This window comes from Ambystoma mexicanum, chromosome 1p (assembly GCF_040938575.1).
Source record: "Ambystoma mexicanum isolate Mex_15411 chromosome 1p, UKY_AmexF1_1, whole genome shotgun sequence".
Classification (NCBI taxonomy): Eukaryota; Metazoa; Chordata; class Amphibia; order Caudata; family Ambystomatidae; genus Ambystoma; species Ambystoma mexicanum.
The window spans coordinates 526,221,765-526,249,705 of NC_090921.1; the positions used below are offsets into that span (position 1 = coordinate 526,221,765).

Sequence of the window (27,941 nt, forward strand, 5' to 3'; positions counted from 1 at the left end):
CTTTCGCGCATGTATTCCAGCATTTTTTGCGAGTCATCTGGGGGTGAGGAAATCGAGGCGCTGGGCGATTCCTCTGGAGGCTCGGTCAGTGGTCTGGAGGGTGTCTTAGTGAACATATTCAGTGAGCTTTGCTTTCTCCCGGCTCCCTCTCCCTTGGTCATGATGGCAAGTAGAGATTAATTCGCCGGCACCCCGAAGGTGCCAGCTGTCAGGTGTGGCAAGTTTCCCTCCGGATGCAACTCAGGATGATCTTCTCTGGGCAGGCGAGGACCACTGAAGGCCTGACCCTTGGTAACGCACCGGACCACCGTTGTTCTATGATAGTGCGGGAGGATATGGCCGGAGTGGCAATGGCAGGGGCCACGAGAAGTAGGCTAATAAGAGACGGGGAATGATCTTCTCAGTCACTGTGGGCCGCTGAAAGCAGGGTAATCCTGGAGGCAAGGGATGGCCTAACCCCACCCAGGAGCGTGTGAATCCACGGAACAGCGGTGTTCCCTCAGCTTTACTGAACCCCTGCAAGCGATTCCATGGGTGGTGAGGTCCAGTAATCAATCCCAGATTCAGCTGTGAGCCACTGCGTGGACGAAGCAGCCGGCCATTCACATCACAGTGGGGGGGAACATGCAGTAGAGAAGTTCATATGTATGCCTCCCGGCCAAAATTTGAAATCCCCAGCAGGGCACGGATGATTAGGATGCCAGTAGCAGGGAGCGATGATGGCACGTATTATGAGCTGGGTCGAGTCCAAAACTCACCCAGGCGTTCAACCACACGCACGTGTGGCACTGGGTCGGCCGTGGGGCCGTAGTCCAACCGGGGCTGCTGGAGGCAGACGCACTCAACCCACCTACCTGGTAGCAGGCCTGAACCAGAGCGCCTGCTGAGGGGTGGCAGGGAGGAAGATGCTGTGCGGGTAGGCGCAGAGCCGCAGACGGCGGGCCAGCCGTGCCGGTATCTCCCAGTACAGGCGTCGCTGGTGTCAACGGAGGTCGTAACTGCAGTAGGTATGGTGGGCCAACAAGGCGAGGCAGCCGTCGGGAGGGCAGGAAGGACAGAGTCTGGCTCTGCAGGCCCTCCCCCCGCAGCAGGCCGCAATGCCGCGCCCCCAAGTGGCTGGGAGGGCCGCGGTCCACTGAGCGGCAGACGGGGTGATCGGGCAGAAGGAGTCCCAGCGGGGACCGGGTGACCACAGCTCGGCGCCCGGGGCGCGTTTCTCCACGAAACTTCCCAGGGCCACAGAGGATAGGGTTATAGGGATGCGCCATCGATTTAAGGCGGATGCAGTGGGGTTGCAGGCCTGAACGCAAAGGTTCTTTGCTCTCCCCGTCCAGAGCACAACTCCTAGGCAGCCATCTTGCTTCGGCACAACATCGCCCCCACCCAATAGTTTTTCTAATGCAATTGCTCTCTTATCTCTCGAATCTCCTCTCCATAGATTTAAAATCGCCCAAGAGGATAATAGCGCTGTTTGTTTTCTGCATAGATGATAATAGATATTGAACAATGGCATCTCACCCGGTGGCCTATAAAGTAATACAAAATGTATACTGTTATGATTAGGAGTGATCTTGGTATGTAATGGCTTGCATCCTTCACTATCTCCCTTTGCCTCATACAGCCCTAGGGTTTCTTTACAAATGGGGGGGGGGCTACACCTCCCCCCCCTGACCCATTGTGCGATTTTTCACAAAAGAAGACATAGCCAGGGGGAGTCGCTTGCTCTATAACTGGGTCTGTGAGCCAAGTCTCAGTATAATACACATTATATCCACATTTTTATCTAAAATCTAGTCATGAATGTCAATGGTTTGTTTGACCAAAGACCTGGTGTTAAGAAGCGCTAGATTAAGAGAACCTGCCATGCCCTAGTCCAAGCCTGTGCATGTTTTGACAATCCCTGAAAACAGTTTTTGTGGGCAAGGCACCTTGTAATCCAGCTTTAACATGTCCCTCTCATTCTCAGTAGGGCACATGGAATACATATTAAACAAAATAAGCAGAAGTTACTAATAGAGCTTGAAGACCAAACCCGGCATATATGTACTGAAAAACAGTTTTGTGCAAAAATGTATTTCAGTTCAACATATGGAAATTTCTTATGACCCTACCTTTTGGAGCCACCTATTTCCCAAGCACTCCTTCCAAAACGGCTGCACCGGCCGTATCAAATCTGAAATGTTTCGCTAATCAGAGACAAAAACATCTCCCAATGTGGACCAGCGTAGACCAGCTGGTCCCTGACACGCCAGTGCCGATGCGCCTCACCAATGTCTAAATGCGTGCAGGGGAACTACAAGACTGCCATGACTTGTAGTTTTAATAGAAACTTAACGTGAATTCTCAAAGAAGCGTGGCTGCTGTAGGACACCTAATTCGCCCAAGAAATAATGCGCAAACTACAGACGAGGAGTGGTGCTATATTTGTGCACAGACTAGATCTGCATCCCTCAGTGCTTGCTAGAAGCTTCTCCATTTTAAGTTTTCACATCAAATGTACTACTCCCCAGGAATATTACATAAAGACTATACAGAGAGATATCTGTGTATACGCTGTTATAAGGAATCAGGTGATTAACTCCCCGCCCCAGCATCGGCTTGTAGCGCTATAAATGGTTTTTGGAATGAGGTTTTTAAAATAACTGAGCGATTCGTGGGCCATATGATTGCAATGTCCACCCCGCACACCCCCAATAGGTATGTTGGGTTACACAAGCGAGATACCAGTTTATACTCAAACTAGTGGGGGGGTGGGGTGGTCATGCTTCATTAGCCTGAATTGCTAAATCATGGTGGAAGGGTCCGGGTGCTGCTCTATAATTATGATTGCATGCTATTACAGGAAATGCATATTGTTACAGTGCCATCATAGTGTAAACCAGTAGACATTTGTCTTCCTTATGAAAATGATTTGCTTAGTAACTGGTGGTCATAAGGAGATGCTCAGTATCGCACGTATAATATTGACTTCTAAAACCCATTGTTATGACATATCAACACTATATAGTAATAATATCTGTTTTTCTAAGTATAGAAATATTTCTGTTTTTATTTTTAAATTTCGGTTGTACAGAAAGAGCCTCAGATGATTTTAGGGGTTTGTATTTTTGTTTCTACTCTTGGCAGAGAGCTTTCAACAAATGAGAAGCTACTATTCCATATGGCCTTTGAAGCTAGATGCTAGATTGTGAGAGATTTGATGACCGAAGTTCCCCAGAAACATAAGCATTGGTTAAGCGCATGAAGCAAGTGATGGCATTAGATGTGGCAAGGAGGAACCTTAACCTCAGACTGGGAAAGGAAGTGACATTTTGCTGCCCATTATTTAGAACAACCCATGATTGTCACATACAGGGCCTCAAGATGTGAGAAAAGTTGGCTTAGTCTCACAAAAGAATAGCCGATGACTGTGGATGCAAAAGTGGCACTGTCGGTCAGCTCTTCAAAGCTATAAAGGCTTTGGTGACCCTAAGTTTGGAGGGTTGGTAAAATGTCCTAGTTATTACAACACTGATATATTGCTCATTTGCATTCCAGTTATTCTACCAGTTTAACAACCAGAGTATAGTTCCAATTTGCAAAATTACATGCCCAGCTTAGTGTAAAACTATTCCAGAATACACAGCCACCCCCCATTTTGCAAAATCCCACTATATTTCCAGTCTGTAAAATCAGTTTAATTAGGGTTTGATAATCCCACAGATTTGTATTTTAGTGTATTTTCTGCATATTTCTTCATATCCACCATCATAAAACCATGGCTCAACAATTCCATCCTTCCCATCAGACCGGAAGCCAGGCGTCTTAAACGCTGGCAAAATCACCCGTGCCCTACCACAAGTACATCCCTCAAACATAAAAACAAAAGGGCCATACACAATGCCAACGCCATCTACTACTCACAGGAACACCAATCGGCCACCAATCGCTCACAGAAACTTTCAGCATGGTCAAATTGCTCTCCAAACCACCACCCACACCCCACCCACCTCAAAGGGGGTGGCTATCCCCAACACCCCCCCTAGATAGAAGGGACGAATTGCCTAGATTTGTCACACTACTTATGGGCTTTCCTCCTGCCAGCTCTCCACAAACCAGACTTCTCCCCCTAGATCAAAGAATTTGCCATCAACCACACACTCCTCCCTCTCCACGCTTGCCAAATCTTTATTCTGCACCATCAACCACCGCCTTCCCTTCATAAACCCCATGGCTTCCCTCACCAAAACAAACGCCCTACAGCTACAACTCCTCTGCAAGTAAAGAAGCATCCTCCCCACTGATGACTTCAGCACTGCAGTCCAAGAATTGGTCCTATTCAAGCTTGACGTCCCAACGGCACCCTCACTCCCCCCCACCCCCCTTGCAAACCATGAAGAACTCGGCAGCAGCAAGACTCTCCCTCAACCTACCCATTCACTCCCACACCAATCCTGCTTTAACAGCTCTACTCTCTCCATATCCCAGATAATTGCATTCAAAGGAATCTGCATTGTATACAAGGCTACCCACCTCAAAGCCCCATGCTACCTTCACAACAAACTGAACATCCTCGTCCACATAAACACCAGACAAGCTAGCCAAAATACGCTATGCATTCCTCTCTGCAAACTGGCACGCACATAAAAACTAGCATTCACCCAGTGGGCACCCAGAGCATGAACACCCCACCATTCCACATCTGCACTGAACCCATCATCACTTTCTGAAAAAGCCTAAAAACTGACCTCTTCTTCACATCTAACCCAGTCATATCACCCCCCCCCTGCCATCACCCATCTAGGATTGTCTACTCCTGAATAAATGTTTAACTTCAGTTTTACCTCCTACCTTTTGAACTTTGTTAGGCGCTCCGATACGCTCTGGGCATTGCTAACACTGGACACAAATTTAAATAAAATGAAAGTAAAATACATTTTGACAGCCATGGTATACTCCCATTTGTACAATCTTGACATTGCCAGTTTGCACAATCCTACTATAGTCTGATTTTTATAAAAGCCCATTACATTGCCAGTTTTGCATATTTCCAGTATATTTACTATTAGTTTAATTTGCAGAAATCTAGTATACTCCTTGTGCGGAATCAAATAATTTCCAGTCTGTGCAATCCCAGCAGTACAATACTAGTTTACACAATCTCAGTACATTTCAAGTTTGGCGATCTCCGTAGGTTTCCAGTTTTCAGTGTATTTTATTACTGTTTTCAAATTCCTATCTACTTCCAGTTTGCTCACAGCATTGCTTACCTTTTCTTTTTCTGAACTCTTATCTCATCCATTGTCTACCAACAGCTGATTTGATGCTGCTGAGAGGTTATGTGAGTTACAAAGGACGAGAGTCTCCACTCCATGTCCCTCCACATGTCATCTCCATTAGCCTCCTACATGCTGCTGGGTAGAACAAACAATCCGAACTGGAGGAAAGGCTGGGAAGAGGCCAGACCTAAAGCCGAAGGAAGGATGACTTTGAATGTCCCGCTAGTAGCTTGCCATTTGACATTTTTAAAAGTCCACTTGCAATGTCTATTAAGTGCTGCATACAGTGTTTATCCATTGACCCCATAAAATGGCATGACTCTGCTCCATGCCATTACTTGGCCTGTTCTCCCAGCCAGATTGTACATATAGCCTTGACGCTGGCAAATATCCATCACTCGCCATGCTGGTGCCCATAGCCTCTCCCCGAAAATTTTCCCCACAGTGCCCATTCACCCACACTCCATTTTTCTGGGTCCCATGCCAACACTGTCAGTGGTTTGAGAGTCAACTCATTGCCATGCCAAGCACGGCAGTTGATGCTCTTATCCTATGTTCGCAAGCTCACTTGCTCTACCCCTACTAATCCTTCACCCTGCCCCTGACATGGCCACATTCACATTCCACACTAAGGAGGAGGATCTAGCATCCCATGCTACATAGATCATTCATAGCATGAGTGTCTTTGTACATGACGTGTTATTATGTTGAACCATGTAGAATATAGCCGAGCATAGTCTACGTAATGGTAGGTCCCAACGTGGGTAATGCAACTATGAGACTTTCAAGTTTTATGGAAAACATTCAACTTAATTCCACCTATTTTATTTTGAGTAGTTGTGTTCAATTATTTTTAATTCTGAGCAAAGTGCAAGCAGTTTTAATGTGCAGATTTACAACGAGCATTAAATCATATATTCTTCCATACTCTTACGTCCCGTCCCCTTTCCTCCATACTGCTTGGGCATCCCTTCCTAGGGATGGGAGACGGAACCTTTTTCACCAGAAAAAACCTTCTTCCCCTTTAAATTTAGAGGTGCGTGGAAGTGCAACCCTGGGAGCATGTGCTGCCCTGGCTCTGCTATCTGGCGCCACACCTCAGTCCCCTTTTCTGTGTCGACGGAAACGGCACAAATTCACCGGCGCTCCTGGGTTTGACTTCGGCCATGTAATTCCACGTGCGGATACTTCTTTTCGTCTTTTGTCAGAGGGGGCGCCTATACGAGTCACTACCGGCAACTCCACCAAGGGCGAAACGCCACCAGGTGATGACCTGATACGCAGGGTAGGCCTCATGATCCACACTCGAGAGTCCTGGACGAGGCTGGGCTCAGAGAGCTAAGCAACACTACGTCGGCATGTGGAAGGCCGCAGTGCCAGACTATATGGGCACCCGTCCGATACTGCACCACATAAGGAGCAAGTAGAGGAACAAGTGTCAAGGTGGGACTGGTGTCAACGGGTATGTGGCCTACAGCCTATCCATCATTTGCGCAAGGCAGGTTCCAGCTGTGTCCATATAGTCTGGGCATGCAACCGCCTCTGCAGCTGCCCGCAACCCCATCAATATTATCTACCACCCCTGTGGCCTGCGAGGACAGGTTCTTTGAAAGGTTCCTCTGGCTCATGAAATCTCCTCGAATGGTGGCCATCCTCAGGTATGCCATCAGGGACGTGCTCCCGTCGGCAGTGCCCGTAGTCATTCCTCCCATGGCTCCAGCGACTCAGGCCCCAGTGCAGCCCGCTCCCGGCCCCCAGCCGATGGTGCAGGCGGTTCCGTACCAGCCACCGCTACAGCCTCCGGTCTCCACATCGCAGCCTTTGGCTCCCAGCTCTCCTCCACCAGTGCCGGATCCTCCTGAGCACCAGGTGAACACAGACGAGGAGTAGGACCCTGACTCACCCTCCTCAGCCAAGGCTTTCCACGAACATCTTGCAGGGCTAGAAGAGTACTTGGGCCTTCCTCAACCCAAGGTTGAACAGCCAGAAGAGGTGGTGCTTGCCGAGGTCCTCACGCTATGCCCTGTGGCCAGAACAGGGATCGCGATGCAGAAAGACTTTGTCGCCTTGGACAAAAAGGGTTGGCTCAAGCCTCACTCGGTCCAGCCGGTCAATTGACGCCTGGACGCCAAGTACAGGCAACTGGAGGGGGGATGCACTCTTGCTGTCGGCCCATCCTCAGCCACACTCTTCGGTGATTGCTGCAGCGTCACTCTACTCCAAGCCTCAGTCGTTCTAGGCCACTTCGTCAGTGGGAAAAAGCTTTATTCCAACGCTTTGCTGCATCTTTGTCAAGCCAAAGCGTATGACATGCTGGCAGCCGTGAACCAGAGGCTTTGGAGGGAAATAGCAGACTCCCCCCCCCCCCGTTTCAAGCCAGGACTGGCAGAGGCTAAAATGGTGGCACAAGAAATCATGGTGTCCACCGTGGGCCACATTGACACCTCCTGGCTGGTCTATTTACATAGCCACGGACATGAGGACGGCCTGGTTCTGTGCTACTAAATTTAACCCGGATGTCCAGGAACGCATCTTGGACCTGTCTTTCGAGGGGGGTGACCTCTTTCACTCCACCCTGGATGAAGAGCTAGATAAAAAGAAAAACAGTTTGCAAATAGCAAAGTATTTATCCTCACAAAGGCCACGCCCAAGGCATACACCCAGTCACAGCAGCGCTCAGACAAGGGGCATACATACAGAGGGTTCCGTGGCTTCCAAAACCGGAGGTCCAGGAAGCCTGACCGTTCGCCGACTCCACATCAGCACAAACAACAAAAAGGGTGGGGGAGTAAGGGCTTTTTCCAGTCCCCCGTCCTCCGCAACAGTGTCAGAGGGAAAGAAAGCATGACACGCCCCTCCGGGTCCACGTGTCTCTGGTGGGGGGCAGGCTTGGCCTCCATGCACAGTTCTGGCATCAGAATTTTGTGGACCCCTGGATCCTCTCTGTAGTATCCACAGGGTACCTCCTACCTATCCTTTTCTTTCCTCATCCTCCCCTCCACTCCCACAGATTGGGACAGCAACTCTTCTGGCGGTGATCCGGTCGCTCGTCGAGAGCCAGGCAGTGGAGGCTTGGGCTTCTACTCCAGGATTTTCGCCATTCAGAAAAAGAACCAGGCTGGCCTGAGAGTTGTGTTGGACCTAGCCACCCTCAACCTCTCCCTACCTCTGCAAAAATTCAAGATGGTTACGCCAGCGCTCCTAGTGGAGACATTTTGCAAGGAAGACTGTATGTGCTCCCTGGATCTGAAGGACGCGTACCTACATGTGCCGATTTGGCAGCCCCATCGTTCTTTTCTACGATTCAGAATCATGGGCCATCATTTCCAAATCAAGGTGCTCCCCTTCGGCCTCAACTCGGCCCCCAGGGTCCTTACCAGGCTTATGAATACAGTGGCCACCCAGGGCCACCACATTTACCCGTACCTCAACGACTGGCTCGTCTGGACTTCATCTTCAGAAGTGGTGCACCACACTGGATGGCCACTACTCACTTCCTCAGCTGAGGGGTGACATCAGCCTTGGTGGTAATAACACCCACTGGGTCTCATGGCAGCGGTCCTACTGGCTGTCCCCCACATGAAACTCAGGATGAGAAGGATACAGCTGCACTTCGCAGCATCATGTAATCAGGAGCGTGGCTCTCAGGCGGAGATGATCAACTTTCCCCCTTCTCTTCCCCCGGACCTCACATGATGGTCCAGGGACTGCAACCTGCGGACGGGCAAGCCCTTCCAGCAGCCTACCACGCAGGTCACCATCACTACGGACTCCTCCCTCGGGGGCTGGGGCGCCACTCTGGACAACCACAGCGTCCATGGAACCTGGATCCGGCAGGAGTACCATATCAATTGGCTGGAACTAAAGGCCATCTGGCTAGCGCTCCGAGCCTTCCTTCTGGTCAATGGGGACAAGGTTGTCCTAATTTAGACGGACAACTTGACTAGCATGTTCTATGTCAACAAGCAGGGAGCGACCAGATCTCCTCCACTGTGCAGACTGGCAGTCAGCATGTGGGAATGGGCCCTGCAAAACAACATCCACCTTCCGTGGGAGTCAAACCTGGAGGCGGACAGGCTCAGCCGACTGGGAGTGGACAGTTACGAGTGGCAATTGAATGACCAGGTGCTGTGAGAGATCTGCAGCAGATGGGGACACCCTCAGGTGGACCTCCTTGTCTCTTGGGACAACAAGAACTGCCAACAGTTCGCGTCCTGGCTGGGACAGGGCCCCACTCCCTGGGCAACACATTTCAGATTCAGTGGAGCAGCATGACCGCTTACGCCTTCCTGCCCACTCTGCTGATCCACAGGGTGATATGCAAGATGAAGGAGTCTTGCCACCTCAGCATCTTTCTAATAGCTCCATGGTGGCCAGCGAGGTCATGGCTTCGGAGCTGCTCAGCCTCTCGGAGACCACCCATTCACCTTCCAACGGGCTCACCACATCTTCTGGCGCAACAGGGGGGCAGGGTCATCCACCCTCAGAAATTATCCCTCAGTGTGGATCCTGAGCAGGACACGCTAGGGCACCTCAGCCTTTCACAGGCTAACCTAGAGATCATACAGGGGACTAGGAGCAAAGCTACCAGGTCCCAGTATAAAAGCAAGTGGACTAGGTTTTGTCACTGGGCAGACGCTAAGGATATCTATTCCCTTGCATGTACGTTGGACGACGTGCTCTCCTTCTCGGCGCACCTCGACCCACTCGGGCGGGCAGGTGGACACATGCTGCACTTATTTGGCGGCCATAGGAGCCTACATAAACTCAGAGGAAGAGGTCTTTTCCTCTGCCAACCAAAGCATTTGGCGGGTCTCGCCAGACTCTACCCGCCCATCAAGAGGCCACCCCCTGTGAGGCATATCAATGTAGTGTTGGGCGCCCTAGCACACAAACCCTTTGAGCCAATGGCATCTGTGGACATCAGGCTGGTCACCATTAAGACGGCCTTGCTAGTTGGCCCCAATAGAGTCAGCGAAATCCAGGCGCTAGTCGCCTCCAAGCCCTATACTACATTCCACAAGGATAAGGTGGTCCTGCGGACACACCCAGCATTCCTACCTAAGGTACCCTCCGCTTTACATCTAAACGAAGAAATAGTGCTGCCTACATTCTTTGCCGAACCTAAGGACGAGGCTCAGAGGGTTATGCACTGATTCAATGTCAGGCATGCTCTAAAATTCTACTTGGACATGACCAAAGGCTTCCGCAAGTCAGGCGCACTGTTTGTCACTTCCGGCTAACATGCACGCCTATGCGGTCAGAGCCAAGGCCATGGCCATTACATTCCAACGGCAGGTTCCGTGGCAAGTCGTAAGCAGGGCGGCCACCTGGTCCACCCCTCCGGCTTTCTGCAAGCATTACTGTTTGGACGCCGGCTCTAGATCAGACGAGGCTTTCGGGCAGGCGGTTCTCAGAAACCGGTTTGATTGTGGAAGGTCTTCCCTCCCCCCTGGGGCTTCACTCAGTTGTTATCGCCCATGCAGTATGGAGGAAAGGGGACGGGAAGTAAGAGTAATTATAAGTTAGTCACCGTAGTGACTAGTCCCCTTTCCTCCATACGTCCCACCACAAGCCCCCTAATCAAACTGGTGTCATTGGGCAATGATAAACTATTGTCCACGCGACTGAGGTGTGGCGGCGGAGTCAGGGCAGCGCATGCTCCCAGGGCCGCACCACGCGCACCTCCACATTTAAAGGGGAAGGTGGTTTTTTTTCTGGTGAAAAAGGTTTCATCTCCTGTCCCTGGGAAGGGACGCCCATGCAATATGGAGGTAAGGGGACTAAAGAGTACGTTAGTCACAATGGTGAGTAACTTATAATTTATGTTCATTCATCCATCCACATGCTAATTTATCCATTCCATCTTTCCATGCCCATTTGTTAGTTCTTTCACTATTACATCTATGCTTGTAGTCTCATCACTCTTCAAATCTTCATTAATCCAGTGCCACAATTAATTATCCATACTCTCCCCCAATGCATCAATCCATCATCCTTCTTCCCATGTATTCATTCTCCCTTCTCATGTTTTCATCCACACTCCCCCTGCAGTCCTTCATCCATCCTCACATTATCTTCAATTATTATATCCACCCCCCCCACTTCTCTTTGCCTGCTCTTCCCTGCATATCCCCTGTGTTCTTAGGAGGCTTTGTGAACACTGGTAATCCTTTCAACAAACCAATGGATTTGTCAATGCTTGTTACCTATTGTTCAATTGTTTTTTCTACATGCATCTCTGAAGGAGGCAGGTCCTGTCTGTTATCACACAATGCATATGATTTCTGATAAGGACATGTGCCCTTTAGCAGCAGGTATATCTCATACATTAAGTTGTTATAAAGGTTCAGGGGTAGAAGACTTCCACTTGATTTGACGAACACTGGCACAGAAATTGCAATGATTCCTTTTTCTAATGTTTTCTGGTTTTCTTTCTTCCAGTGTAGGGCATTTCTTCCATCTCTTGCCTGGCTGACCACAAGTTTCACAGAAGGCAAGATGGATTTTCAGACAAACGCAGCCGCTTCGCCCAACTTTGAAGATAATCGCCTCTCCTGTGAACTACTTGAAACCCCAGCCATGGACTTGGAGGATAATGCACATCAGTCATCTGCTTATGAGCAGTGCAGCAGTACTGCACAACAGCTGAGCTCGCACTTTAGTATGCTGTCTTTCCTGCCCCCTGACCAGTCTACTTCTACTGGCGAGACTCGCTCTCTTTCAGGCAAAGCCTCTTGGCACCTACCACAGTACCAGGGTGCCCTGGATCCAGAGAATTCAGAGATTAACACTGGCATTTGCAGCCATTCAATCCCAACAGCTGCTCTAGCGTTTGACCTCAAGATCATTTCTTCTAACCCATCCTGTCCAGAGGTTTTCAAGGACTCATCTAGGCTGATGGAAAGCAGTGGGACTGCTGAGTGGGACCACAGTAATGACAGTCATGCAAGTTCTCCTGGGTCATTTAGGCTTTCTAAACCAAAACGAGTAGCGTCCGGCAGTGAACTCATGAGCATGGATCTGGATGACCAGTCAGAGTGCCAGACATCACCAATTGAAATGAAATGGCCTCTGAGGAACGAGGATGACCACCTGCACATTCAGGAGCTTCTGACTCAGCTCCATTCCCTACAGCCTTGCAATAGCAATGAGACCACCATTGCCTCTGGTCTAGAGCAGCTTTCAAAAGGAGATGGGGAACTAGGTGCAAACTTTGGGCCGGAGTCAGCTGACGAAAAGGATGCAAGGGATGTCCACAGCAATTTGCAGCTGCAGCCAGAGTATCCTCCATGTCCACTGCACATAGCAACAGGGAGAGGTCTGCTGGCGCAAGAACGACATGATAAACAGTCGGTGTATGGCCCGCAAGATACTGACCATCAAAGACAACGTGGGCTACTCTTTGCTGACGCAGACCGGGAGGACTTGCTAAACCTTCTGAGCTATCAAAGGGTGTCGATATCTGAGCTGGACCTGGAGACTCCTTTGGCCAGGTCTGAAGCAGTGACCGGCAGTACTCATGAAATGTCTTGCCCATCAGGCAATGTGGAGCAGGGCAGTTGTGCTATTGAAGTGCCCTCTCACTGTCAATGTAGTCAGGGCGAAGTCTGTTGCTGCACATCGACTGGACTAGAGAGGTTGGTTCTTGGGGCTGATGGAAAACCGGGATGGCCCGAAGAGGGTTCACCAGAGGATCCAGCCTGCATGTCTCCTTTAAGTCCAGATTTATGCCCGATGACTGCAAGGGTTCAGATGCCAGCCACTCCTGTGCCAGAAGAGCTGGATAACAGAAGTAACGATGTAAGTTTTGTTCATTGTACCAGTCACCTGTACAAAAGGTGTGGCTTGTCCTGGTTTTGGTGTACTAGTCTGGTGGTACAGTCCATGATGAAAAGGTATAAATGGTGGCACTTCCTGTGGGAGGCTTAGTTATATAAAGCAAGCCTCTGCATGTCTTGGGTGGTATGGATAAGTGCAGACCTTCCACCCTCTAGGGGAACATTAACATATGTACCAAAGATATGAGTCCTATTTCTATTGTTATTTGTGCCCTCGGCTGACTTTACACTTTTTCTTTGGGGATAGAGTGGTTCAGGTACAGATGGCATGGAAATCCTACCAGTGAGATTCATAGTGATATAAAAATAGAAGCATTAATGCTTGTTAATGAACCATGACACAAAAACAAAGATGCTAGTCCTGCCTGCTTGAGGGGGTTCGTTTGTGACCCAGTACAAAAGGAGAGCTAGTCTGTGTTTGGATTGATAAGTGACTCGCAAGTAGAACGCATGTAAAGGCCTAGAAGGTCGGCGTGTCAAACATGTGAGAATGTTCAATGCTGTTAGTTGCCTGTATGCCACTTTTTCTGATTTTCTTTTTTTCAGGGCCACCTTTTTCATATCGCTCAGTGGCATCAGAAGAGGGGACTGGATGCATTTAATAGTAAAAGGGAACATCTATTGTGACAAAGGGGCAGAGTCTCTCCTATCCTCTCACTTGTTCTGCCCTTCATCCCCATGGTTCACAAAATGATTGTCATTATGAAGCGGCCCATAATTTTTTCAATTGGGCTAATCTAGAATACGGTTTGGAGGGTACAGGATAGACCTTTCCATGCAGTTTAATTTCAACTCACTGCAGTTCTCAATCTCACTCTCACTCACTCTCTCTCTCTCTCTCTCTCTCTCTCTCTCTCTCTCTCTCACTCTCACTCTCACTCTCTCTTTCACACTCTCTCTCACTCTCTATTTCACATTCTCTCTCACTCTCTCTCACTCTCTCTGCCCAAGATGTGAGAAGGACCTACAAACCTGCCCTTTACCTCCCAGCTATGATTGCTTCACTTTCCTAGGGCCACTGGTAAGGCAGACGTCAAAGCGGTCCATTTTAATATATTGCAGCAAAGAAGGTGCTTTGGAGAAATAACTGCCTAAGCTCTTACTACTTTGACCAGACCTATTAATCCTTGCATAAGCACATCTGCCCATCAGGTCCCACATGAACCCATAGGAAGTGACATCTCTGTGTACAGTACAACAACTGCTGAGCAGTGGCCCTTCCTTTCTGTCCAACTGACTATATAGCGTGAGAAACCTGAGGTGTTTCTCTCAGGCTATTCCAGGGGATCATTTGTTCAGGAGGCCAGGGAAGGCCATTGCTCTTGGATCCCAACCCTGGGGACGGCAGAACGAAAGAGGATCACATGGGCAGGGGGTCCTGGGGGACTATGGGAGAAACTCCCTCTGGTGAGACATGGTATTCCTCCCATCCCGCAAGGATCCGACATCTCCTCAGTTATCATGGGATATTGTCAGCAGAGACCCATCATACTGCACTACCTTTCTGTAAGAAAAATGAGAAAAAACAACCAGGGAAATTAAACCCATCTATAAAATCACAAGAACCCAATAGAAAATCCATCCATTCACCCACTACAATACATGTACCCCCTTTATCCTGACAAAAACCTACATGGGTTTTACATGATCTCTGAGAGAACCTACAACTCACACATCCCTACGTCTTTTCTAGAAGTCCAACTACTGGGACGAAGAGGAGGCAGATGGAGTTGTGAGGATTACCCATAGGAATCAATGAGCAATGGATTCCTATGGGCAGTCTCCATGTTGTCCCGATAATGAGGTCAGGCAGAGTCGGACCAGGAGGGACAACTACTCATACATGACTCCAATTAACTCTAGCTGGGAGTATAAAAGCAGCAGCCAGAAACCGCATTGTGAGCGAGCTGGGGATGAATCGTGAAGACCAGAAGTAGTTCACAGCTGGGAGAACCTTGGAAAGCCAGAAGGAGGGGGAGGGTATTGCCACTTTTCTGGCAGTGTTTAAATCCGTGCTTGCTCCATGGGTGAGTTCCAAAAACCCAGGTAATTGAGGGACAGCTGCTGGGACCCTGTCCTCAAGTGAATCCCCTTTGAAGACCCGCTAACACTTAATCACTGACGTTAAAAGACAGACCCTCTGACTATGGGGAAGCTAAGGCTGGATAACCTGTTGTGTCAAGGACTTTGTATAAATCCCAAAAGTGCATGTCGCTGGCTAAGTGGGAACAAAACCTTGAATGTGCATTTTGGGACTTCTAGTCCAAAAGAGAAAAGTGGTGAGACAGTGTTCTGGCACAGTGTGTGCCCAATTGAAGAATCCAGCTGAGAAGTGGCAGAAGTGAAAGTTAAAGAGTTGTAAATAATTGAGAATCGAAGGGGTCCTATGACGGGTCAAGCAAAATCCTGCACACAGTCGAAAGTCTTTGATTCTGGTGTCAAAAGGGATCTGATCCTGAAAGAGGGGGGATCCACGGTCCGAGCCCGGATGAGGGAGACCAAATTATGAATATTATGTGAAAAGGAGTCTGAGCCCGGATGAGGGGGGGGCCAGTGGTCCGAGCCTGAAGGAAGGCAGACAATCGTGAACTTATGAATGTGATAAACTTGACAAAGGAAAGGAAGTTCTTTTGTTTGCTAGAAGACCCTCTGCAGTAAGAGACTTTGACACAGAAGGTTCGGAAACTGAGATATTGAACTGTACGAGTAACAGAAGGAACCACAAGTACCAGCAGTCTTTTGTGAAGAAGGTAATACGGTGTGTTTTGACAAGTAAAGTGAACTTCTGTTTCAAGGCGGAAGAAGCCTGTATTCTGACAAAGTAAGTCTGTGTTTGACAAGCAAAATCTTTGTTTCAAGGCAGAGGATGCCTGTGTTTTGACAAGAGACGTTTCTTTTCGAGAATCCTTTTTGTTTCTTAAAGACTTTTCCAGAGTGGTGTGAGACCAGCTGAACCATTGAACTGCGTCCTTGTGCCAAGGAAGCCAGAGTGTGCACAAAGCTCGAGCGTGCTGCATTGTCCTGTGCTGAAGGCATGGAGTAGGGAGGACAACTGCTGAGCTGTCCTGACATATTATTTATTAAACACTTTTCCTTTTTTGTATACACTACTGTCCCACACCATTTGGTATTTAGAAATAAGGATCGTCAATAGGTTTATTGGCATAGGCCCTTTTCATTTTGACAGACACGACTAGGACTGCGTTATTAGCTTGCTCCCATCCTTATATATAGATCGGTGTTTAACCAACCCTTTAAATTCAATAAACACCCTTGAACTGTGTCTCATTTGTGTCAGTCTTCATAGATACCAAACCTTTCCTTACAATAGTCACACTAAAATGCTTCTGGAGTGTTATCCTGGTGGTCAACCTCTTGGTCAGGGATTATGTTTTGTTGCAAGATATGACAACCTAGAAGGATGGCGCTAGGCAGGGACTCGGTTATGAAAGGGACAAATGGGTAGTGGCTGAAGGGTAAACATTTACCTAATTTTTCCGGAGCAACCACAAGCCAACACTGGAAAGCTTGAGGGGTGTTGTCTCCCAGAGAATTATTTTGAAATAATGGGTTGAAAGGGTGCTTTTTACAGCAATGTTCAGAAACTGGGTAAAGATCCCTGTAATTTACATTGAAACACATTTTTATAATTTACATTGAAACACATTTTTATACTGGCTGAGCCCAAAACTACATCCTGAGTCCAGCCTCCACAATGTATGTCAAAGCTACTGGTCGTACCTAAAATGCATCACGAGGCCGGTCAACACAAATGCTGCAGGTGCCCAACAATCTACCAGCATTGGCACTGTAAAATATATTAAAACACGACTGCCCTTAAAAAAGATGGGGGTGAGGTCATGACAATGTACCTTTTGGGGGGTTACCCAGAGCAATGCAAGAGGTTAAGATTAATTCTAAACCTTCCAGCCATCGCACTTTTTTTTTCCACTTACCATTATGGAGACAGGTGGCTTGGGTTAACCAACTATACTAGAATTGTAACTCTAAAATACATTCTGCTCTGTGCACCCAGGTTCAGCCTTAAAGTTGCCTTCCCCCATGTCCCTACTGACGTGATGTTTATCACCCCTACCTCAAGAGTCTTGCCTCCACCCCCAGGGGAGTGTCCTTGACATCCCCCCACCACCCCACCCGGTAGGGGATTTGGTAGGAGTAGGGGGTAGGGAAAAGCATGTACCTGTCACTGTGCAACAGTAAAGAGCGCAGGCGACAACCCCTGCATTAGGCGGCTGTTCTCAAATGACAACACAGGAGAGGTTTACCAATGCCACATATTTTGTTAATAGTCCACTGCTTGCACATCTATTAACCCTTGGTGTGTATCAATACACATTAGATCAAATAGATGACCCACACTTAACATTCATGTTCAAATACTTGTCACTTGGTAATGAACACTTAATGAACGCTTCTTACACTCATGTAAAATAAAAAAATACATCTTTTAATTAGGAGAAAACTGTAATAAAGAAACCTCACCATTATTATGATCACTATAAACAACACGCATAATAATGCAATATATCAGAAATGGAAAAGTTCAAACATTGTCATTTGCCTCTACTCAAATCAGGACTAAGACTGATCAACCGTCTCCAAGAAAATCAAAGTCAGCTTAGAAACCAACTACCTGCCTCATCGGGTTGTGATGGGCAACTTCGCAAATCTTGCTAGGCAAACTAGCACCTGCCTCACCAAACCATGATTGTCAATCTTAGAGACATCTGCCTCAATCAATACCTCAATACCATTCTCAATGTGATATTAAATGCAGGGTAAAAGGCATCCTCATGCTCACTAACTGTAGATGGTAGGGAGTTGAAGAGGGCTGGATAGTACTGGATGCCTGGAAAAATACACAATTCAAATTAAAATGTAAAAAAACTAAGTTGGAATCAATCCAAAAAGACACTTATTGCACCAGGAGCTTTCCATCAGAAATGCATAAAAATTGGATTAAATGCTTATAAAAGAATGTAAGGTCTATTGGATTTACTGGTGTCGGCATATAGCCAATCCAGAATAAGGTGCCTGCTCTTAGGCTGTGCGCTGAAGTGCCATCGGGAAGGGGTTTGTGGGGGGAGAATAAGAAAAGCTATTTCCCCAAGCACCTCAAAAAGCATAAGAGTTCTAAAAAATGTTTCGAAATGAGCCACAATCCTGTTTGGGGCTTTACAAATACAGTGAAATATTTAGGGGTTGGGGTGGTGTACCCCCCTCCTCCATCTGGGAAGACTCACAGCTCTTCATCTCCTTCCAGTCATCTCGGTCTGCCCCATTCTTCCTGCTGGCTCTGTCGCCCCAAACGGCTCTGTGCAGGGTTTGAGCTTACTCTGCTTTATACTTCCCGGGCCATCCCTATACCACGTCTACAGTCCCCAAACTTCGTCCATCTCTGAAAATGTACCTAAACACAATATCAAGGAGAAAAGCGTCATTGGCCACTAGGAATTGTGCAAGAAACAATGTTTTAGCTCCTGCTACACCAGGTCTCCAGGAAGGTCTTCACTTTGGTCTCATTGACTCGTCAAGGAATTCCTCAAAGGACTTTTTCGGCCTTTCCCGCCGATGAAGGCTTCTGCCCCGGCGTGGGAACTCAACGTGGTTCATGGGGTTGGGGGGACCCTTTGAGTCAATGCATCAGGCCCCTCTCCAGTTCCTCTCATGGAAAACGGCTTTACTTGTGGCCGTCCCCTCTGCCAGGAGGGTGGGTGAGATACAGGTGATATCCTGCAAACAGCCATACCTGATTTTCCACGAATCGAGGGTGTTGCTGCGGATGCACCCCTCTTTCATTCCAAAGGTTCAGTTGAATTCCACCTCAATTAACCTTTGTTACCTGTTTTTTTCCCCCCAAAACCTTCATCTCTGGCTGAGATGGCCTTGCACTCGCCGGATGCTGCTCGTGCCCTGAGGTTCTACGTGGCACGCACTAAGAGTTTTCGAAAGACTTCACAGCTGTTTGTGAACTTTGGTCCATTGGACCATGGGAAAACCTTGTCTAGGGCTTCCATCTCAAGGTGGCTCTCCGGCTGCATCATGCACTGTCATCAGTTGGCGAACCGACCACTGCCCGACTGTCCGAGGGCCCACTCCACCACAGCCATTGCTGTGACAATGGCGTTCCTAGCTGGTGTGACCCTGCTGGACATATGCAGGCTGCTACGTGGAGGTCCACGCACAACTTCACAAAGTTCTACTGCATCGACTGATTCCAGGGAGGGGTCCAAAGTCAGCCAAGCAGTGCTATGCAACCTGTTTGCTTAAGGTGAGTCTGCTCCAGAGGTAAGAGTCAATTGCTTCTGTTGAGCCTTGCCTCCTCCCATGGTTGTGTAATGTTGTACTGCTATGTATTCATTATTCATGAGCATGTGAATCATGCCAGACCCCATGCCGGAGAAGGAACAACTTACTTACCGGTAACTATTGTTCTCCAGTATGGGTCTGGCATGGATTCACATGCAAACCCTCCCTCCGTCCCCTCTGCGGCTCTTCCTGGTCATACTGCCACTTTACGTGCTTACCAAATCCTGAAGATGGCTGCCAGAGGGGCTTGGGTAGAGGGCTGTCATTGGATGGGGGCAGTATGACCGAGAGGACAGTGATTGGTTTAGAGGAGAAATTCAGTTTGTAAGTGAAAGTGAAACTGTTTTTCTTTTTGCTGAGGATTCACAGCCTGGCGACTGGGAATATTCATGAGCATGTGAATCCATGCCAGACCCATGCTGGAGAACAATAGTTACAGGTAAGTAACTTGTTCCTTTCCAAGCTTGGGTATCTCTCTGTTACATAATGTTGGCCGAAGTCAACCTTGTTTTGTCCAAAGCAGACCAAAATTGTCTTTTTGCTTGATGGTTACCTTTCTATAACTAGTATGGTATATTGGAGTAATCTTGTTCTTCTACAACCAGTGTAAAACACATTTAATTATAAAGAGCAGAAAGTCTTACTAGTAGCATCTAAGAGAACGGTTTCTGCAACCCTTTTTATAAATCTGTATTGTAATGATGAGGTTCAGGTAGCTGGAATAAGAGCAGCATTAAGATCTGAAAATAAAATACCAAAGGTTGTGCCCAAAAAGAGGGTGCCATCTTTCAAAACCACATTCGGAAGACAATCTGGTACTGGAGCTCTTGACATTGTTTTTTTTTTTATAACATTGTAGATATTGCAACAGGAGAAACAAATCCTGTCTTATCAATAATAATGTTATATTGGGGGTGAAAAAATTCCACATTTTTAGATGAGACTGTCTTTCCTGCAACAATATATTTGTCCCCTAATGTGTAGTCAAATTATGCAGCTGCACAAAATAATGTAGCCAGGTTGCTTCAGATATTGTATCCGTTTGTAGGGAACACTGAGAGTACAGGGCTGTCTGTTAATGGGGCACAATCTCCTGGTATTGTGTGGTTAGAATCAAAATATTTCCTGCCATTTAGTAGAAACCGTGATTGATTATTTTTTTTTAACTGTATTAATGTGAGCATTACTTATCCATTGTTATCCCAATCTTCAACATTTCCTAAACATCTTCAATCATGATTAATCTGACTTTTCTATCCGCAATCTATGGAGTACATCTGCACAGATTAAAGTTCTGAGAACACAGTATTTGTTCATTCACAGAGCAAGTGTATCCATTATTTCTATACTGTGGTCAGCAAACCTATGAGGCAAGTTACTTGGCTGTCGAGTCAAAATGATCACTATTCATGAGAGCTTGTGTTTTAAGCCTCTTAGTCATTCAAGTTATTTGTTTGCATGACCCTTTTATTCCATTTACAGCATTATTAATGCAACGTTTCCTGTGCTAGTTAATGTATGAGTCAGTTCTCTATTAAAAAAGCTTACATATGAAAGCATGATCACACACCGTAGTGCGGGTCATGTTTATTTGAAAAAAACATGGTCGAACAGAATACAAATATAGTCTAAAATTGCTTTCACCTTGCCATTAGCCCATGTAAAATTGGCAGAAATATCATTGTTGATGCTCCTATTTTGGGTGACCAATACCCATGATGCCAGGCATGCTAACCCTTGATCTTTGATGGTGATTTTAGGAAGGCAGCAAATCAGAGTATGAGAAGAAGAAATTAACTCGCCTATCACCTCCATTTTGTTGTAACAAATAGTGTTCTCATTTCCTAAAATGATAACATCTGAGCAGTCCATCTCAAACAAATGCTCAAAAATGTTTACCAATGCCAAAAGTTGTGATAATCTGGCTTGGTTAGGAAGTGCTACAATCATTAAAGGATAGTTCCGGGACTTTTTTTTTATTGTCCCTACGGTTCGGCCATGTGTTTTTAAGCATAACTCGGTAGATCGTAGAAAACTTTCCTATGGACCTTACCCGACTTTTCGTCCATTAACGCACTCGAAATCAGCCGCCATTTTCTGATAATCCTATCATTTCCCCCCATCGCCCTGGCTCACCTGCTTTTGCGGCACTAAATCAAATCCCCCGCCCCTGAAACAGACTTTATCAAAACATTCATATTCCCCACCTCTATCCGTGACGTGACTGAGCTGCGTAGGCAAACGCGCCCAGGCGTCTTCTACGCGACTCCACACAGAACCAGGAAATCAACACAGATGAGCTCACACAACACAGCGCGCCACAATTGGGAATATGAAACTGTACTTTTAAATTAAACCGCAAGATTGTAAATTTGGTAAAGTACATTTATTTGACATCAAATGTTTTGAGAATATTCAGCGATTTGCATTTTTATTTGCTCACGTTCCAAAAAGTTCGTTTTGAGGCACGCGATGTTCCTTTGCTGTACACAGGGTCTTAGATCATCTCACAATACAGCGCCACAATTCGGAATATGAAACTGTGGTTTAAAAGCAAACGGCAAGATTGTACATTTGGCAAAGTACATTTATTTGACATCAAATGTTTTGAGAATATTCAGCGATTTGCATTTTTATTTGCTCTCGATCCAAAATAGTTCGTCTTGAGGCAAGCGATGTTCGTGTGCAGTATACAGGGTGTTGGTTTACGATAAAATAAGCTCTTCGGTCGCACTGATAATGGCATGGCTGTTCCAACAACGAGGCACTAGGCCACCACAACGGTCTGTATGTTGCATCTAGCCGTTAGTACCGCGTAAGGGCATACTTGTACTTGGCAATCGTCCCATAAAATGGTCAGGGTGGTAACGTTGTTCACGCGGAGAAGCAACTGGCGGTTAAAAAACCCATCCGCCGGTGTCTGGTACTCGTGACACATGCAATAATGAATGATGTACCTGTTTGAAAAACATAAAAAATGAAATTAGTCTCACCATCAGATCTTTATTAAAATTATTCATTTTATATATTAGGTCGGGAAATTATTTCATAGCTAGGACAGTGCAACTGGGTATTATACGTCAAGGGGGGGCTGTAGGATACTGAGACAGTCCCCCAGTGCAGGGGTTGACAGGGAGGCAGTGCAGGTGGAGAGTGGAAGGGCCCAGGACCGAGGTCGCAGACAGTGGACCAGTTGTAGCAGGGGAGAGGGAGAGAGAAAGCAGAAGCAAAGAGGAAGGTTTTGAGGTGCTTCCGTAAAAGGAGATGGTTCTCCTCAAGATAGTGCGTGGTACAAAACAATATGCCACATAGAACGAACAAGTACAACTTAACCCGTCTTTAAAGCTACTGTATAGTAATTAAATTGCGGTATAAACTCATCTAAAGAGTTACTTACATTATATTTGCATTTTCCATTGTGTCTGTGCGTAGGGCAGCCCCGAAATACCACTCCTGCTATGCCGATGTTATTTCTTCTAATGAACGAACATTAAATGGCTTTCTTTTCTGAAATTATATTCATTATCGTTTCTTACGTTATTGCCCCACACCCCCAAAAAGAAGTCTTTCGGGATGGTCCCGGCCTGTCAAGGTCAAATAACAATAGAACCTTATACTGAGTCGTGGGCCATTCCGGCACCCGAGCAAAAAATCAAAGCAGCTGACCTTCACTTTGAACGAGCACACATTCCTAGTTAGCTACATTCAGTGTAAGGCCATCTCACAGGACTTGAAATTTACACTCCATCTTTGCATTTTGTCTGCATGCTTTGCAGCCCCAGAGAACCATAAATACAGACATTCTATATTTTTTGAAAAATGATTTATATTACTGTTTGGTTTAATTTAATGCGCAAATGAACAAGGTTGGATAGACACATTGCATGTACACTGAGCAATCACTTTTATTTACACATTACATAGATACACATATTCAATGGGCCTGCGACATGAGGAGACTCGAGAGAACAGACAATCAAATTACAATCATTTAAACCGTGATGTGTATTTCTCAATGAGCTCTTCTTTAGGTGGACATGGAACAGAGGCAATGTTGGGTGGCAATGCAGTTGTCCCCTGCGCAGGTTCGTTCACAACTCCATTTATGTGCCTATCTAGGGCGTCAACAATAAGTCTCTCAATAAACTCATATTGCATATCCTCAAACACTGGTTTGATCACCCATTGTTTACTTCTTTTAGTGAAGGCCTTATTGTAGCGAAGCGTCCCTGAAGTTCCGGTCGTCCTACTTTGTTGACGGCCAACATTATGGTTATGTGCCAAGACCGCTAGAAGAGTCCGATTTATCATGCCCTCCATGCCAAAATGCAATCGTTTTGGCCTGTACTTTAGGCACATATTGTGGAACACCTCCAAATCTCCTGTGTGGCAGAATTCCGTGAGTCCCCTCAAATCTCTTGTTATAGTTTTATCAAATACAATCTTTTCAATGGCTTTGTGAGTGGGTGATGAAGGAATCAACCACTTCTTCTTCCGTGCCTCCTCTGTGGACAAATGGCCATGTTCACAATTGTGGAAATGTTGGTTTGTGTTCCAACGGTGAACGTTGGTACAGTGTAGCATTACTGACCGCCATTTTTCCAGTAGAATTTCCAACGACCCTCCACATGTTTTTGAGCTCCACCAAAGATGGTTGCTGATTGACTTGGACCACTGTGAAATACCTTGCATATCTTTTTTTTTACCTGCAGCCGACATTTTTTTATTGATTGTTTTTGCAAGATGCCAAACGTCAAATTGGTGATTTATATTTTTGTACTCTTCTCTCATTGTCTTGGCAATTGAAACGTGTCTGTCCGTGGCTATCAGGTCGATCACCATTCCCCGCAATTGTAGTTCTTGCAATGATGCTACAAAGCCAACTTTCTCCATGGCCACTGAGGATGTACTTTGTGACACCTGCACGACCACCGAACTCACAATTTTCTGACTTTCCATGTCCTGAAAGTGGTAGGTGCAGTACTTGGCTGAAAATCCTGGGCTGTCGCACTGTCCATCACCGGCTAGCCTGAACCGTTTGCCCGCGAATGTACTATCAATAGACATTTTTTCCATTCTCCAAGCTTCGCTAATGGCTGGAAATAGATAATCGGTTTGGTATTTGTAGAACTGAGTTTTCGCAATGAAATGGATTCCCACAAACTGAAAGAAAGACTCTAACTTTTTAAAACTTGAACCACTAAAAAGTGCAGCCGCTGCACAAAGTAGATTGCCTGCTGGCAGTTGCCCTAGCATGGGTTGTGCAGACCATGAGAAAGGATGATATTTTGTACAGGTGGCATGTATTTTAAGGTTAGTGCCTCGAATTGCACGAGTCACATTAATCAATGGCTCCCCACATACTTCCCCACTAACCGAATGCCCACATTTCATCCGAATAATAATATCAATCAAACAACTATCGAATACAATGAATTTGGCCTCTTTCCTTATACTGTCACTCTGCATCCCAGCTGGTTCGGCCTGTAACGTTGAGGACATGTCACTCACATGAAAGGTAGAATCTCTGATATCGTCTTCCGCTATGATCAGTGATATTGATGGTGTTTCATTGTCGTCCACTTCATTCTCTTCCTTTGCAACATCTGTTCCTTCTCCGGCGATGGGTGAATAAGACAATTTCTTCAACTTTCTCGCGGTCTTAGTTTTTGCGGGTGTGGATTCTGTGAATTGATCTCCGACTGCATCCGAACTACCAGGAGGACATTCACTATCAATGGCTGGATGTGGTATAGCTCCGTTGTCAATCACTTCATATTCTTCCCATTGGCACGATGCATCTCCAGTCTCAAGTCCCTGCCAAAAGGTTTGACAAGCAACATCTCTCGTTCGCTTCACTGTCTGTGTAGATCTAGTTCGTACACCCACTCGCAACTAGAGGACAGATTGGAAAAGGGATGTTCAGTTTAAACACAATTTACAGTATTGAACTATTAACAGTGAAAAACAACATAATATAGTGACCAGGACACTAACCTTCTTTTGCTTTCTTTTCTTTGAAACTTTCTTGCCTCGAACTTCAACATCAGGACGCTGTTGCTCCGACTCGTGTGTGCATGTCTCCACTTCCTCTTGCGCTGCAACGACTATATTTTCATGATAAGCACATCCATCACGCACTGACGCTCCATCGACTCCCTGAAACATAGAACTTTCATTAGTATGTATAATAATATCGAAAACACAAAATGTACTTGGGGACCAATACCCACGTACATCTCAATAGCAAAACACGAATGAACGCTTTGTGTAGAACATTCAAACGACAATTATTCACGCATAGTTGATCTAGTTAGATGGAACTGTCCAGATCCATACCTCGGGCTCCTCATAGACTTCCATTGATGATATTATTGAAGATGATGCTTCAGTAACTCCCTGAAACACAGTAATTGCATTAGTATGGTTTTCTATTTTGATAAAAAGAACAGAAACTTTGTGCAGGCGTCAACGGCTCATCTAAATAGACCTGCACAAATGATCAGTTGTCTAAAATAAATAATGGATATCTAAATATGATTCAATTTGCTCGATCGTTGGAAGTGTCACCACCCAGAGATCTGCATCAACTACTAGGGGTGATGTTCTTGTAGAAGAAGCTCCGTCATCTCCCTGAAACATAGTACTTGCGTTAATAAAGAAGGAAGTATAGCGGATGTAATCACGTCATATGATTTCGCTTGATCGAACTGTCAGTATCCATACCTCGAAATGCATAAGAACATCAAGGGACGATGTAACTGCGGTGCACACTTCTGCAAGCTGTTGCGCCGACCCGTAACTGCACGCTCCCCCTTCTTCTTGGACTAATGCTCCATCGACTCCCTGAAACATAGGACTTTCATTAGTAATGAACACAATATTGAAAAAAGAAGACACATAGGAGGGCGACGACAGAAGGACATATCAATGGCTAAAAACGAAAGAAACATTGTGTGTAACAATCACGCTACAAGAATGCAAGATCTGATGATCTCCATCGATGGAACTGTCCGGAAACGTACCTCGAGCATCTGAGTGACATCAACGGTAGTCGTCAATACGTTGGACTCCTCAGCATCTCCCAGAAAGACAGTACTTGCATTATTTTGGATAACAATAATTACAACTGAAAACAAAGTCTAGAGGACGAGTACAAGGGAGTACCATTAGGTAAAATAATTACACGATAAATTAAAACTATTGATTTACATGCCTAAAACAAGTCAGTGGCAGAATAGCCAAGTAAGATTACCCGATAGGCGCTTGAAGTGGCTGATGACTGCAATAACGACACGGATGGAGAATCTTCCGCCTTCATATTGAGTGGATACATAAATGGGGAAATTATTGTTAGCTAATGCTACACACTACCGCAAGGCCGAGAGATAAATACGTAAACTTGACTCACCAGTGGAGGGATGTGGACTAATAGAGTGGGAATAGCGGTTGAGAGCAATTTTCGCCTCGCTCGCGGTGTGTTCTTCTTTATTAGCAATGATGTGGAGTACATGTCAGAGGTAAAGTGCCTGCTGCAGATGCGGTATCGATCACCCCTCTTGTCCGCAAAGACTTCTAGGACTCTACTTTCAAGCTCAGACGGTGGATATCCGCAATATCGGACCCATTCTCTTATCTGATCTATTGTCTTAGGGAAAACATGCATTATAGTACCTTCAGATTTATTATGGGTCTTCGAAGGGCAACCGCCAATGGAACAGGCAGGCATTGTGGAAAGTTCTGAAAAGTAAAGATCAACAATTCTCTATGAATACCAATGTAAACTCAGAACATGTGACTAGTTCCTTGCATGTACTGTCTTGAACGAAAAGAAATTGGACGCAAAATGATTATGGTACATGGCCTTACCTTGACGAACAAACAGTTAGATGCAGGGATCAGAGTAGTTTCTTGTCGTAGAACAGGGAGCAGTTCACAGGTTGCAAACTGAGGAGTTTCCTCGAAGTGGTCACGGAAGTTCACACAGACGAAGAGCAGATAACCAGCACCTTCACGGGTTGACTAGCAAAGCGCAAAGAAGTGCTCATTAGAAATATGAAGTGGGTTATAAAGAATTCGAAACAGGGGTGTGTTTGTGAATGAATGACGTGTATATGTTGTGGCATTATGCGGTTTGCAGGGGGCCGTCCAGCGTGAGGGGGGATGCTTGGCAGGAGACACGGGGTCTGGAGGTAGACATGGGAACAACAACCCATGCTCTATAGACCACTTTGAAGTGTACATGGTCTTTGGCACCTCTTGGCCTTTATCGCTCCCCGACAGCTCCACTTGCCAGCACAAGTACCCCGGTGCGAACTGCCTTTGATAGGGCGGGGGGTGGATTGGGGCGGTGGTCGTGCAGACAAGACACAGGAAGACTCGTGAATGGAGACACACTTATGTGGATTGCAGGGGGCCGTCCAGCATGAGGGGGGATGCTTGGCAGGAGACACGGGGTCTGGAGGTAGACATGGGAACAACAACCCATGCTCTATAGACCACTTTGAAGTGT

The 27,941-nt window shown here is 46.5% G+C and overlaps 1 protein-coding gene across 1 annotated transcript in view; it reads left to right on the forward strand.

The window, feature by feature from the left end:
- Positions 1-27,941, forward strand: part of APBA3 (amyloid beta precursor protein binding family A member 3) — a 369,129-nt gene that overhangs the window by 140,277 nt on the left and 200,911 nt on the right. Inside the window, exon 2 of the mRNA XM_069649423.1 lies at positions 11,703-13,061. Coding sequence (XP_069505524.1) covers positions 11,760-13,061 — 1,302 coding nt within the window. The 5' untranslated portion in view covers positions 11,703-11,759. The remainder of the gene's footprint in view (positions 1-11,702; positions 13,062-27,941) is intronic.